Below are 15,568 nucleotides of genomic sequence, written 5' to 3'. Positions count from 1 at the left end.
GTTATCAATCAAATCTAAATCCCTCACAAGAAGATGGGTTTCTGAAAAGTAGATGGTGTTACTCACTGAACTGCTAGGAAGATGGCTTCTTACCTAGTAAAAAACTAACTGAATGCTTATGGTTAATTCCTTTAAAACTGTTTAGACATTTATTTGAAGAGGGACTGTAATAAATGCAGATGCTCTACTTTTTTTAAGTAGCCCAGTATCTTTGTGAAGAACAGTAGTCATAGGGAAAACAGAATAAATGCTGTGCAACAGATAGCCCTTCTGCATCTCATCGTGTCTGCACAATAACAAGTAGGGAAATAAGACTTCTTGTGGATACAGGAGAAATATAGCGCAAACGCGTTGTCTATCACTATTCCTTAGACCTTACTCAACAGCTGATCAGTATATTACTGTGAAGCCTGCTTGCCAAGAAATGTAAGTCTGTCAGTACTGCTTGCAGGCCATGTTCAGAACTAGTAACGAATCCTGTACATTATGAAGCCGAACTTGCATTCATTGCCTCAGACTACATCTAGTGTCATCGGAGTATACATTTGTGCAAAATCAACGTGTCATGAGTGCTGCTCAGTGGTGTTACAAAGAGCAAAACTGATGATAAAAATGTCCTAGACTATTGATAGAAGAGAAGAAAAGGCAGAAAAAACTACCTTTCATTCTAGTCTGAGTACCCGAGTTCCCACACTTCTCTCACTCACAGGGCTTTAACCAAAGGAATGAAAAATCAAGTCCTTACTTTCCGGTGCAGGCAAGCTGTACACACACGCACACGCTCAGGCTAGCTCAACACGGGCCAGCCTGCACCCCACAAGACTTACAGCACAAGCAAAGTCAGCCCGACTGCTTCCACAGGTAGCTCAAAAGCAGTACAGTCGCTTCCGTGAGGAGCCCAGAGTAAGTCAGGTTATTGCATGGAGGCTGGTTCTTCAACTCCCAGAGACAGCCCACGTCAAAGAGAATACATTACCCCGGGCTCTGTAGTAAGCTCTGCAGGTAACCCGAGTGACTCCATGGGAGGCGCACTGCTGCTATAGGCTTGGATCCAAGTGTCCGGATCTACCAGGAGCACGTAACTTCAGAAGCACTGACATACCCACACACAGAGGCAATTCTAGAAGCCAGGGAACAGCAGAGCTAAAAGAATTCAAGCTGGATATGTTCTGGCATTCAGAAGGGACTGGCATGGAGATGAATCACATTTTATAGACAGTCTCCCCTAATTTTCCGCACAGACATTCCTAGCATAGAACGCTTGAACAAGACACAGTACGGCCAGTAGAATAACTCTTCCTTCCTTAATGGCGAGAAATCTATTTACATATAGAAACTTTAAATCTCTCAAAGACCTAAATTGTTACACTTCCAGTCCTAATATCAAAAGAAGCAACCTGTAAATGCTAGGTCCCTCCTGCATAAATGAAAGGTGTTCAAACAAGGTGCAGAGCTAATACGTAACAGCTTATAACACAACTTTTATTAGAAAAAGTTATACATAACAGCATCAACTATTTTCAAGAATATTAACCTTGAAAAGCAACAAAAACAGACTAAAAATGTATAACAAGAAACTAATGACCTTTTCTATAATTAAACATTCAAGTTATCTACAATGTCTCTTTTTACAAAGGGGAAAATCATGGTTTTACAGGCACATCATGTTGAAAATAAAGCTGCAGTAACTTTATACAATTAACTTTTTCAAGGATTATTAAAACATGGTCATCATGTAGTCTCAGATTTTTTTTTAAACATTCACATAATTTTACAGTTGAGTATACACTGAAATTTCAGAGTCCCAAAATTATTTCACAAAAGTGCCAACGTTAAAACCAGAACCTTCGGTGTGAATAATTTTGCCCTAAAAAAAGTTAAGACATGTTTCCATAATCAACATATTCACATAATTTCTGGTGCTACCTGGTCTAACAGTAAAGCTTCATTCTTTGTAAGTAAAATCAAATGGGACTTCTTTTGCAAAACTGATAAAATGCTTTGAACACAGGAGTGTGCATTATTGGAAAAACTGATACTAAAACCATAAATATATCCAAAGAGTCATTAATACACTACACAATTAAGTGGAACTGTGCCCGTTTGTACTGTATATTCAAGTTTGTTGCCCTTTCGGTACAGGTGGTATCTGAATTTAGCATCTTTACAAAGGCAATCTGTTCAACTTCTCTTATTCTTATCTTCATATGCCTGCTTAATAAAAATCAGATAATTTACAATCTAGAAGTCTGTTTTAAAAAGTCTGGAGTTTATATACAGCTCTAACAAACCTAAAGCATTTTGATATCTTAAAGGTTTAAACGAAATGACTAGAGTTCTTACTTGACACTTATTAACAGTAATTAGCCATTATCAGTAGTGGATCATAATGAGGTGATAAGTGAAAAGGAATGTTTCGTCTAAAATGCTTAACACGTGTTCCGTCCTTTCATGTATGCAACAGTATCACGTAGAGGAAGTGCTTTCCACAGACACCCGTTTCCCCTTAGCATCAAGGGCTACAAAAATCTGACTGCAAAAATGCAGTGACAAAGCAAGCTGACATATCAGGCACTACCTTTCATATTGGCAGCTTTAAGAGACCCACGGTATGCACAAAGATCTAGGGAAGGGGAAAAAACCCACTACTATGAGAAGTAGACCGAACATTTTAGACGAGTTTGGCAAAGTTTTTAATCAGACAATAGGTTGGCCATTCAGGTTTACTTGTATAGGTTAAAAAGATCACTATTCAATCAACTAGTCAAATTACCGTAAGACATTTTCATTGATACTCAACGTTACATGCACCAATATTGCACACATCTGCTCCGAGCTGTTAAAACAATCTTCATCTGGGTCCTTGAGCTGTCTGGTTTCCGCAGTTGGAACTCAAGCCACCCACCCCAGCAGTTTCACTAAAATTTTAAGTGGCAAATTTAAAATACAAAACCCAAAATAACCCCAAAAGAAAACCAAGGACTTTATACAGACAATAAAATCTAAATTTTCTGCAATGGTCTTGTGGGCCCTACAGATGGGGCAATACACGTACGCACTAGTGAAACAAACACTAGCTCTGCTGTAACTAACCATTCAAATAATATGAAACCTGGGACCAGGTGTTGCAATGATGTCACTGTAAGGCTCCTCCTGTGTCAGCTCTATGGCTTGCTGTTTTTTAAGTACCAGGAAACTGTAGAATTTTGCAGCTGCTTGTTTTCTATTCGTATTTCTGCACAGCTCAAGCAAACTGATAGATTCTGCTCCAGTCTTAGCAAGAGCTCTCTGAAAAACAGAAACATTGATACCACAAATTAAATAGAGAACTACATACAAACAAGAACGTCCGTTGGCAAGATTCTGTTTGTTGTCAGCCCCAGGACACTGTGAGGGACTGGGAAGGACTCAACGTTGGGTGGGGACACTACAACATGTATATGAAAATTTCTATATGGATCTTATCTAAATGAAACCAAGTAGGCTTCCCAGAGAAGTGTGAAAAATCAATCTTGAATCTGTGCAACTTATTCCAGAAACACTGTAGTATAGTGCAAGATTTTCTTACTGCACCAATAGCTAGCCAGTCTTTCACTACAGGACAAATATTTTGAAATAGGAATAAAAAAAATCCTGTTTTATTTCTCAAAATAAAAATAACTCCGAAAATAATAATGATCTATTGTTTAAAACAAAATTTCAAGAGCTAAGGTTCTTTAAAAGATGCATAATTTTCCCAAGGTGAAAGCCTGTTTATTTCTAAAACTCCTCTGCTTGTCTGAAACTAAGTACCCGAAGTCGCTTAAATTTTTTCAAAGTCTTGGCCAGAATATAAAAAAAAATTCAGGAAAATACATCTGTTTGCTGGCTAGAACAACAACTGACGTCTTCAATTTAAAACAGAACCGTCGGCTCTGGAATATCTACTAGATGAAAAGATATTAGGCTGGCCAAACCAAATTACTTTATATTAAACAGATCTTAACTTCGAATCTCATTACAGTCTTAATGTTTCATCCATTCAGTGTGATGGTCTTTTGGGCACATGGAAGAAAAAATTGAAAAAAGCTAGACGTGGTCCAAAGAGAATTCTGAAGCTCTTTTCAGAAACTGTGATGAAACATTCAGAGAGGAAAACATTAAACAACATTACCAACTAAACATCTGTATACTTTAAAAGTTACTTTTAAGCGACAGTTGTACTGGTTTGGGCTGGGACAGGGTTAATTTTCTTCACAGCAGCTCACATGGTGCTATGTTTTGGATGGGAGCAAATCTTTTTGTTTTGGAGCAAAGTAGGCTGGGAGTGCACAAGAAGCTGGGAGGGGACACAGCCGCGACAGCTGACTCCAACTGACCACAGGGATATCCCACACCATATGACGTTGTATTCAGCAATAAAAGCTGGGGGAAAGAAGAAGGGTGTGTGCGCGCATCCGGGGTTACAGCATTTGTCTTCCCAAGTAACCATTACATGTAACGAAGCCCTGCTTTCCTGGAAATGGCTAAATGTCTGCCAGCTGTTGGGAAGCAGTGACTGGATTCCTCATTTTGCTTTGCTTGTGCACGCAGCTTTTGCCTTACCTATTAAACTGTCTTTATCTCAAACCACGTTTTCTTGCTTTTACTCAGAATTCTGATTCTCTCCCCCATCCCACCAGAGGGGAGTGAGCGACCAGCTGTGTGGGGCTGAGCTGATTACCAGGGTTAAACCACAACAACAGTTTAAAACAATCTTACTTAAACTAGCAGAATTCTTGCAGGTGTGCAAAAGAACTAACTTAAATCACATTAGTTTACAATGTAATCTGAACTAAAGTTAAGTGTATTTAAGTGTCCTGAAGGCTATTTAGGAGTTTAAAATTAAGGTTTCATTGTTATGAAATGAAATGAGATGACATGTAAGTCATAATGAAATGAGATGTAAGCAAGTAATTCTTACGATATAACTCTAGTAACATTTTCCAGAAATGTAAAGCTTTTGCTTGATTATATCACACTTTTGAGAAACTTAATAGAATATGAAATACTACTAAATCTCAGTTTACTGAAAACTCAGCAGCATTCTGCGCCCCCCCCTCCACTATACTGGAAGTTCAGAGACACAATGATGACGCTGAGCTTTTATCAGCAGAGACAAAGCCTATCAATTTCACAAAAAGGTGAGGATGACTTTGGAAAACAGGAACAGGTTAGAGATGGAACTGAAACACTTCAGTGACAGCAGAATCTCAGGAGTTGCTAAAAATGTTTAAGGGAACAAAGGGGTAGGAACTGCAAACTAGACCAAAAGGCAAAGGTGATCCAAGAACATATGAAGTACCCATACAGAGGTCTATATGCAGACGGACAGCAGTTTGCACTTAAGTTCAAGTGTATGTAGGGGGTGTTCAGTTATCTTACCAGAAAAAAGCTCTTTAGTTCTAGCAAGCAAGAGTCCCTCCTACAAAGATTATCTGTTTATGCAGACTGAAGCCACATGCTGAAAAGTAATGCTGCACCTCAGCCAAGGTGAGATTCAGCTTATCATAACATGGAAGTTTTCAAACTAGCCTAGCCGGGAGTAAACATCCTGTAAAATGCTTTTATCCCTAGACCTTGACGGGGTTTGCCTAGGATCACATAGCACAAAGTCAGCGGTGCTAACGTTTCATTAAAAACACGATCGCACCCAATTATTTTAAAATTTGAATTTCTGGGAGTCTTACTTGCACACCAAGTGCGGACATAAAGGTTGAAAAACATTTAAGCGAAAAATTTTACTTCAAATGTTCTTTGGAAAAAAGTGGCAATTTTTTTTCCCTCCAAGACAGAACTGATATTTTAAGTCTAACATCTACTGTAAAGAAAGCTCGCTCTTAACCTTTTAACTCAGGTCAAAAGTGTCAGTGGGCACATTCAATAGCTACTTTAAGAGAAAGCAAATTATCATGTGTACCTGAAGCCCGTGAAGCATCTGTTGAGTTCTCTTGTTCCATCTCCTTTCTTCTTGATCCTGATCACCCCCCGTGCCGTCTTCTTCCTGCAAGCAGCCAAAATTCACGCATTTACAAAACAATAATCTTTTCATCCACTGAGTTATGAAATGAAAGAGGTATTGCTAGATATTACTGCAGCTTTTTCTTTTCATCAAGCCAGAAGGATTAGACAACTTGAGTCACAGGATACATCTACGAGAGGCAGGAAGTGGGACGGAAGAAGACACACATGTAAGCTGATGTACCGTAGTAAGGTTGCCTGCCACTATGATTATACCTCAAAATGTTATGCTGACAATTAGTAAAACAAAGTTCAGTCATGACAGCTGAATGAGAAGAGACTTCAGGCAAATCTAGGATTGCTAGTACTGCACACAGTATCAATAATGCTTTTATTTTGCAAACATTAATAAACACAAACATGTTCTCATTTCACTGTGGAAACAGAACCACTGAAAAGGAAAATAGGTTGTTGCTAAAAGCTGCAAAGGCCAGCTGTAACGACTCAGCTCCCCATGTCCTATGAAGCACTCACCTACACAGAACAGTAGGTGTTCATGGAAGATGAGTTATATATGGCTTTTAAAATAAGAACTTTGTTTCAAATCAACAATTAAGAAAATCACCACGAAAGCAACACATGCAAGCAGTATCTGCTTTGCATCCAGTCTTAACTCAAGAACCTCAAACTGTGCAGAAAAACTGTTTGGCCAAGTTTTTTATTTCTCAGAATAACTCAGCATGTGTTTCTTCCTCTTCATCGTACTACTTTTAAAGTAACATTTCTCTGCACCCAGCAACATCCTGAAGTGGTCAGGCAGTTGGACTAGATGACCGTTGTAGGTCCCTTCCAACCGAAAATATTCTATTCTATTCTAACAGCTTTTTACATTGCTAGGAAAATCATCTTGACTAAAGTAATTGACTGAAGTAATTCACATTTCTTTGTACATATGACTTGTTACAGAAGGAAATTTCACATGTCCAGATATATTCTTTTTCCAACAATAAAACAGTTTTTAAAAACCTAATTTAATATTATGCATTTTGGGTGTAAAATAAAGAGAATCAATGAAGTCTGTTTTGATATCCACAGAATATTAAATACTGTAGCTAAGAAACAACTTCAGTTATCACATTTTAGGACGTGGACAGTTTTCTTACAAAAATCTACTTTTATTAAGTGGCATGAACTATTTAAAATGGAACCATAAAATTAAGTTCAAAACTTCTTGTATAAGGCATCATAAATACATAGAGTGGTTTAATCCAACCATGTGTGAGAACAGGAGAACCCTCTAATTCAAAGCAGAATATATATGCAATTTATAAAATGGAATAGTATAAATAATATAAAATGGTCATGGAATAATTTTTAAATTTACATTTCCAAAGATTATAATTTCCTAAGTAAGGACCGAAGATTTATCTTATGCCATTTAATGAATCCAAAGTCAAACAGTGCTGGGGAACACACAAACCCTTTCTACATACCTCCTCCTCTTCCTCCTCCTCTTTCTCCTTTTCCTTCTCCTTCTCTTTTTCCGGCAGAAGTTCTAGCTCTGGTATTAGCTGGCAGATGTTTTGGGGCTCCTCTGGAGGCATTTCTACAGGTGGGATTTCCAGCTGTTGTGCTGGTGGATGCTTTCAGAGTACACAATACAGTTAAACCAATAGCATAATTTTATCAGTGCTTTTACAATAGAATGCTGATGCTATAAACTAGTTTCACAAAATCCAAGTCTCTAAATCTTAGCCATTTGTCAGAATTTTTATTTTTGAAAAATGAAAAGCAATTTGTTTTGTTTTGCTGTCCATACATGTACTTTTAATCCTTTAGATTCTACTCAAACCAGAAATTATGATATCACTGTAAGGAAAAAGGCTTTCCAATAACTTCACTTAGTCTACCATCCAAACTACTGATCTCATTTAGTGGATCAGCACGTGCAACTTCAAAATCCCATGTAACCAGATGCAGTGCTACATGAACACACTTTAACTCATTGGAACAAGACATCTTCAAAATATCAAAATGTTGTTCTTTGCAGTACAAGCATGAAGGAATTAAAACGTAGATACTTTGTAAAGTTTCCAAAAATGTATGAGTGACTTTGGTGCTCAAGTATCATTCTCAGAAGATATTTACATCAAGAGGAAAATCCAGAAAAGCAGTTTAACAGGATTCATGTAGTCACTGTTAATAAAATTAATATACAGTATTCTCCCCCTGAAATCTATACACAGTTAAGCGTTTGCCAGTAAAGTTACCTTGACACCTGAAACTTATTCTACACATACCCTAAACCAGCTCAAAATAACTTCTGGTTTAGAGTCATACAGCAGGTATCGCTACAGGTATGTTGCTAGAGGTCTGATCTGGTTAGCATGATCAAAGAATTCCCAACACACCGGTAGCATTGACTTCAGCACAAAGTACAAACAGTCGATGCCAGTTTCACCCAATGACACGGCCAAGAGGAGCAGCAGCTGCCACCCTTTTTAATAAGATAATGTAACACCTAACAGTCTCATTCTACAGCGAACAACCCGTTATAGCCAAGAAACATGTGAAAAGTGAGGTTAAAAAACACACAAATACGAGAAAGACAGCATAAACCAGGACTATTCTCACCAGGTAAGCATTCAGAAAAAGAATACACCTTTCATTTTGCCCATTTCCTCTCCCCTTCACAAATATGGTTTCCTTTCACACTGCATCACAGCTTTTACAGAAGAGGTAGATATGAGCTAGTTTCCAAGTCTACTCATAACTAGGAAATCTTCCCTGAAGATCAAAGTTTTTCTTTGAACCCTTAACCCTGGAACACTAGGACTACCTTAAAAAGGAAGTTTGTGCAGCTAGCACAATCCTTTCTTCGTCAGTAAAAGCTATTCATATACACTTGCCAAGCAGAAGAACTTGATAGCTTTGTAAGCAATACACTTGACCCCTTGAAGACTTTTTTTGGAGTAAACAGTGCCATTTCTTTATCCTACCTGCATTTTGAATGTTTCAGTAAGCTTTCCACATAAGAAAAACACCATAAAGACTACCCAGGGACAAAGATTCTGATACTACTCCAGCATATCTCACAATACCACAGAAAGCTAGTGCCTCAAATCTGTGTCACTTCCTGCTCAAAGACACTACCCACTTCTCATTCTCAAAAAAAAAAAAATATTACTCACAGGTAACACTGGCTCTGGTTCTACTTGCTGCAGTTTGCGTTTAACACCTGTCTGAGGTGGTGGGGGTGGCATAACAGATTCATCCAGGTTGGTTCTGCTGCCTTCCATCATTGATTCTTGTAAACGACTTGGTTCTTCCAGAATAGGTTCATCTATATTCCACAACAAACCCAGTTTTAGATACTTTGGTACAGCTTCAAATTACATTACTAAGTCCAATCTGCTATTAATTTAGAATTGAGCACTCTTAACAGCCTGCATAGCTTTTGCAGTGACTTAAATAGAATCGGTACAGATGTGCATACAACCCAATCCAATACCTATTTAATCCACTGGATCAAACTGAATCTCTAAGTGCCTTCTAGGAAAAACAGCTATTTTAAGTCACAGACTGTATATCAAGCTAAACAACCATTACAAAGCTCTTTGCTTCATTCATAATCTTTGGTGACTTAATATAAAGCACAAACAAAGGAGAAAAATAAGCTCCGAGGGAAAGCAGAGCATCTTTGACAAGACACAAACCAATGACATCTCGTTGCTGCTGTTGCTGTTGTTGTTGCTGTTCCTCTCTGGGAACCTCTGGGTTTTCAAAGTCTTTAAGGAACTCATCAAGGTTGTCAGCTTCTCCACCTTTCCTCCTCTTTCTTAGATCTTCTGGTACCAGGGGTGTAAGACAACGAGTAAAGAGCTACAGGGGAAAGGTTACATTATTCACTATTGTAGTTCTCAGTGTCCTTAATTTCATTTCAGAAAAAGTAATTATGGGCCATCTTCCTTTCCCATTTTTTAAGCTCCTCTCCAACAGTAGTAACATTTAAAAAAAAAAATTTATTTCTGTAACTGATAAATATTTTAAGCATTGGTGTTATCTTAGTTGTTTTAATTAGGTTTTTTTATTTTTTAAAATGATGACTACTGCTATCACTATATCATTATTCATATGCTGATGTTTACTATATATGAGGCACAATCCTGAATATAGTCCATTTAGAAATGAACCTGCACAAAAACATTACCTTCAGTAGCCTGTTATTCCACAAAGGCTGTGCAGGCAGAGAGAAAAGCTTTTCAACTCCGCCAGTTTCTTTCCACATCATCAGTTTCTTAGTAGGAGGTGCCAAGTCCAAAGTAGTCACAATATCAGAGTAGTCACTTAATTGGGCTCGTATAGTCTTGCTATCCAGTTCTTTCACACTGTCCACAATCAGCTTTCTCTTCCTCTTTGCTTTGGTTTCCTTGACTGTTGAGATTTTTAGCAAGTAATGAAGGTTAGCTCAAACAGATACCACACTGCACAAGAATCTTGCAGGTTCTCTATAGGTCTTATTTGCCCATGTATAAAGCTGCCTCAAGAATCTAAGGCAATGTCAGCTTTGGGAGAAGGAATGAAAAGCTATAAGCACTATGAAAGGTCAAACACTACGAATGCTGTCCCATAACCTACAAGTTCTTCTGTGTATACTTGTAGTTCTACTGAATCTACCTAAGACTTAATGTCCTCAGCTGCACGTGCCTCCCTCCCTCATGGCTTGTCAGCTTGTCAGGCTGGTGTCCTTCAGGAGCAAACCCCTGAGATGTAAGGTTCCTCTGACCAAAGAGTCAAAATACCACACCGGGTTTTTCCCCTAAGCCCTATCTAAGCTTTGGTAGTGTTAATGTGGGTGGTTATCTTACCTGTACCTCTCATCCTGCTCTAGAATGACTTTACTGTAAATTGCTTACAGCCTGGCACTCTGCAGCAGACCCTGAAGCTCTGGCAAACGCTGTCTTTGCTGGTCCCAGCTGATCAGCTAGGACCTCTGTTGCTAGCTTGCCAGCAGAGGGCAGTGCTAGGGCTTTTTAATTGGCCAAGCAGTAAATCAGGGCCTGGAGTTCAGTCTGAAAACACAGGACAAACTACATTTTTTTTCAGATCTTATTCTTTTAATAAAGCAGGGATCTGTTTATAATGAGCCACATACAGTACCAGTTAAAACAAGAAAGTGTCTTGCATTAGAGAAAAAGACAAGGCATTTCACTATTTAGTAGAACTTCAAATACAAAGATGCATCTCCTGAATTCAGCAATTCATTAAAGCTATAAATCACCAGAAGAGCACTCATTCTCAGTGTAAACAGTCACTCCCGGCCATCAAACACAGTGTATCAAGAACTGCGCTGCACTACAGATGCCGTATTAGAATTAAAGACATGATGAGTTCTATTCTGAGTCATTGTATTTTAAGTAGAATGTTTATCAAAAGCTACAGTATCATGCCGCTATACATACTGAATGCAGAAACGACAAACTAGTATCCTCCAAGACCATCGATGTAAGCTACCTACCAGAAAAGTACTGGAAGGCTGCCGTAAGAATAAAAGGAATTCAGCACTTGGTCCCTGGTTTCTCTTCCAACTGAGAAGCAGAGTCAGCAGCAGTGCTAAACATTCATTTCCACTCCATCAAGCTAAGGTGGTCTCTGATGACCCAGGTAAAATATTCCCAAATAGCTTACTCACCGGTTATGTCAATAGGCTCCAGAGCAAAAGCTTCCTCTTCATTGGGAACAAGCGTTGTCTGATCAGTCATAGTTGGTAACGGTTCAACTGGGTCTACCGAGTCTGGGCTGTCTGGTCCACCCACTGCCAATTAGAACAAGTATCTTGCACTATGTCAAAACATTAAGAAACTGTGCTACCCTTCCCATCCCCTCCTCCACACCTTAAAGTGGTTTACAACATTTCATACTTTTGAGCTCAACATGCTTTTAAGGAATTAGAATCCCAATTAAGTTAGTTGAAAACAAGTAATTCTAGATCTGGCCGTAGATCATACTCACTTGATACATTATCATCATCATCCATATCATCGTGGGGAGGTTGCTCTGGCATCATTACTCCGCTTTCCGAGAGCGCAGGTGGGTCATCAAAAATACCACCATCGTTATTACTGAGGAGTTTGTCATCTGAAACCACCATATGAAAGAATCAGTTTTGCATCCACAAATTCATGAAACAAGTATAGACCAATGTATAAAGAAATACAGACAAATTTATGACAACACAGATAAGGACAGTGCAAAGGTTAGAGAAATCTGTACTTTCAATGCTGACACAAAAGCAATTAGGAGTGCTTTTTCAAGGCGCATTTCAGCTCAAATTTTGAGCTCACAGATAGCCTTTATTACAATACACTTGCCACATATTTGCATCTTACTAGGTTTCTTAGTACTTGAGAGAAGCACTCAACACAATTCTCAACATATTAATTAAACCCCTGGAAGGAGTCAAAGAACAAGAAGAGTTGCATATTGATTTTTCTCTAAAGAATGTTACATATAGAATGGAAAAAAAACTCTGGATGATTGATTTAATTTTACTTCATTTGAAATATGCCAACACTTAATGTGCTACGCATCATCTATACTGCTGTAACACTCACAAACCAGAATTCCACTGCTGAAGGCATAACTTAGAGAGGGACCTTGGCAACAAAGGTAACAATCTCCCCCCTGCCCCAATTGAGGCAGAAGGTAGGACAGAGGAAAAACAAATTTCTCAAACATACCCAATATTCCACCATCATTTCCTTCTCCAAAATTATCATCTTTGTATTGGTCTTCATATTCCAGGTGATTAGATTTCTCATTGAGGTGACTGGTGCTCTGTTCAGGTTCCAGTAGAAGATTGGAAGCACTGGTACTCACTAACATGTCATCCTCAAATGCACTACCTTCTCTCATCATCTCACGATCATCCATCCCAAAGTCACCTGCAAGAATATGATTTCACTGCTATAAATGCTAAAGAACCCAGCTGCAAGAGACCCAGCTAATCAAAGACCCAAATGTAAGACCAAACTTCATTTCAAGTTATCATAATTGCAGAGTTAATGACAAGATGTAAGGAATTATGCCCAGCAATACCATAGTGAAAATATTGTTCAAGCAATTATAAAAATAACAATCTCCTCTTCAAAGCATTTCATTATACTTATTTGAATTGATTTTAGCAAGATCCTACTAAATTTTAGCTGCACTGAAACCAAAGAATTCCAAGGAATTCAAAAAAGTTGTTCCTTATGCCCCGAGGCTGGGCTTCATGTACAGAGAGCAAACCAATACCAAATCAACAGCACCATCAATACCTAGATTATACTTTCAAAAGGATTACTAAATTATGGATTACATTATTGTACTTTGGAAACTAGATATTCAAATACAACTGTCTTAAGGCTTTAATTCAGATCTTCATACGCTGTCCTTGAAAAGATACTGAAAGAAGTAAACTAGTCACCACTGACTGCTTCAGCTTTAGAAATCTCCTAACAGTTTCTGACTGAAAAGATGCCTATGATTAAAGCAACGGCTGACTTCATATTCACACCACGATTTGAAAATCATAATTGACATAGTATTTCACTGATTAACCTGACTGAATATTCTTCAGCTTTATATAGGCAGCTAGAAGCTTGCTGAGGACAGGCTTTTTGTAAAAACTGACATGTACAAACTAAAGATTAAATGTACAGAAACACAGCATGTTTGATCTAATTTGTTTTGTACTTAGTGGGAATTCCATAGTAATTGCAAAACCATAACTTTACAGTTACCAAAACTAGCTTAGTAACACATAATAATACACGAGGTTTTTACCAAAGTCATTATCCTGGAGGATACTGATGTTGCCTACTTCTTCTCTCATTGTAATTTCTTCCACTCTACTCTGGTTCAAACTGAACTGCTGGGCCACATCAATATCACTTAAACAAAACAGAAGGCAATTATCAAAAATCTCCCATTAAAAAAACCAACTAACAACAGATAAAGCCTGCTTAGATAAATGTGAAATTAGTTCCTAAAAAGTACAATATACACTTAAGTCAATTAATGAAAAAGCTGATGGTAAATACAGAATAGAAAACACTACTTAAAACAGTAAGACCATTCACGGTTAAAACCTATCATCCAAATTGCATTTGCTTCTGGGAAACGTATCAGCAACCTCTCTTACTCCTTGCTATGTTGGGGCCCCTAATTTTAAAGGCCAAATTAATAACTGAGAACAGACTTCCTCCCCTTCAACTTCAAAAGCTATTAATATAATTTATCAAAAAGTATATCTAATAACAGTACCAAGTTAATACTCTTAGTGGTGTGTTAAGGTCCATTTCTTAGAACACTGAATTTTTGTGTAGTTCCAAATTAGTATATACTCTAATTTTAAAATAAACCAAACAGAACCCTGAGTAAGTAAAGCAAACCGTATCCCAGAAATTCCATTATGAATAATCCAAAAGGGTAACATCAATTTTTAAAGATCAAGAACTATTCAAGTTGTATACTTGTTATTATGTTTAAAAAGTAACGCATTAGTATTAAAAAGTTTTAAGAATTAAAATTGCCACTACAGAAGGTCAACAAGGACATTTCCATAAAACTAATCTTGTCTAACCTGAGAACGTATGTGATGTACAGTGCTTGCATAGAAGAAAAAAGAAAATTATAATACATATTCAAAAGCTTTTGTAAGGACAGCTTTAACTTCGGTTAAAATTACACGCTACTATGAACTTAAAATCAATACAAAGACGATTGCGTACTTGCTTGGTATATTAAAAGACTTGAGAATACAGGTTACCTATAGACTTCTTTTTTTTTAATTCAGCCATGAGTTTGCTGTTTAAAAACCAGGTTCTCCTCATCCAAAACCAAACATCACTTGCATGGAAATAAAAAAACCAAACCAAGCTTACTCTAGATCAGGAAGCGGTTGATCAAAATCATGAAATTCCTCGGGTAAGGTAATAGCATTGTAAGCAGCCTCTCTGTTTTCCTCAGGCAAATCGACAACCCCTGCAGAGAAGAACACTCAGACATGAGTTCCCATTCCTTACAAGGACAGCATTTTCCCCTGTGCCTTCAGCATTGTTCCCTTGGCATGAGCTTCTTGTCTTTAAATTGTTGAACTGAACCGATGCTAGACACCTATGAAGAAACCTTAGATGTTAGTATTGAAATTCAGTCTAAATTCAAAATACATACCCTCCTCAAGCCCTTGTACTGTTTTGTATAACCCTGGAAGCATCAAATCACTCGATAATGTTTCTGTAGCACAATGCAGAGCTGTAATTGTTTTATCGTGATGCTCCAGATGAGCTAGTTAGTCCTATCTTTTGGTGTGGGTAAAGCAGCGGCAACACAGTATGACTAGAATCAGAATCATTAAGGTTGGAAGAGACCTCTAAGATCATCGAGTCCAACCGTCAACCCAACACCACCATGCCCACTAAACCATGTCCCTAAGCGCCTCATCTACACGTCTTTTAAATACCTCCAGGGATGGTGACTCAACCACTTCCCTGGGCCGCATGTTCCAATGTTTAACAACTCTTTCAGTAAAGAAATTTTTCCTCAC

At 38.0% G+C, this 15,568-nt stretch overlaps 1 protein-coding gene across 1 annotated transcript in view; it reads right to left on the bottom strand.

The window, feature by feature from the left end:
* Positions 1-1,461: 1,461 nt before the first annotated feature.
* RAD21 (RAD21 homolog (S. pombe)) overlaps positions 1,462-15,568 on the bottom strand; it is a 19,597-nt gene continuing 5,490 nt past the window's right edge. Inside the window, exons 3-13 of the mRNA XM_009321678.1 lie at positions 14,907-15,006; positions 13,807-13,913; positions 12,720-12,923; positions 11,992-12,117; positions 11,672-11,794; positions 10,190-10,413; positions 9,696-9,861; positions 9,171-9,322; positions 7,473-7,622; positions 5,939-6,022; positions 1,462-3,288 (exon numbers count right to left, since the gene is read on the bottom strand). Coding sequence (XP_009319953.1) covers positions 3,097-3,288; positions 5,939-6,022; positions 7,473-7,622; positions 9,171-9,322; positions 9,696-9,861; positions 10,190-10,413; positions 11,672-11,794; positions 11,992-12,117; positions 12,720-12,923; positions 13,807-13,913; positions 14,907-15,006 — 1,628 coding nt within the window. The 3' untranslated portion in view covers positions 1,462-3,096. The remainder of the gene's footprint in view (positions 3,289-5,938; positions 6,023-7,472; positions 7,623-9,170; positions 9,323-9,695; positions 9,862-10,189; positions 10,414-11,671; positions 11,795-11,991; positions 12,118-12,719; positions 12,924-13,806; positions 13,914-14,906; positions 15,007-15,568) is intronic.

This window comes from Pygoscelis adeliae, unplaced genomic scaffold (assembly GCF_000699105.1).
Source record: "Pygoscelis adeliae isolate BGI_AS28 unplaced genomic scaffold, ASM69910v1 Scaffold111, whole genome shotgun sequence".
Classification (NCBI taxonomy): domain Eukaryota; kingdom Metazoa; phylum Chordata; class Aves; order Sphenisciformes; family Spheniscidae; genus Pygoscelis; species Pygoscelis adeliae.
Note: the sequence above shows the minus strand (reverse complement) of the source record. Positions and strands in the feature narration are given on the sequence as shown.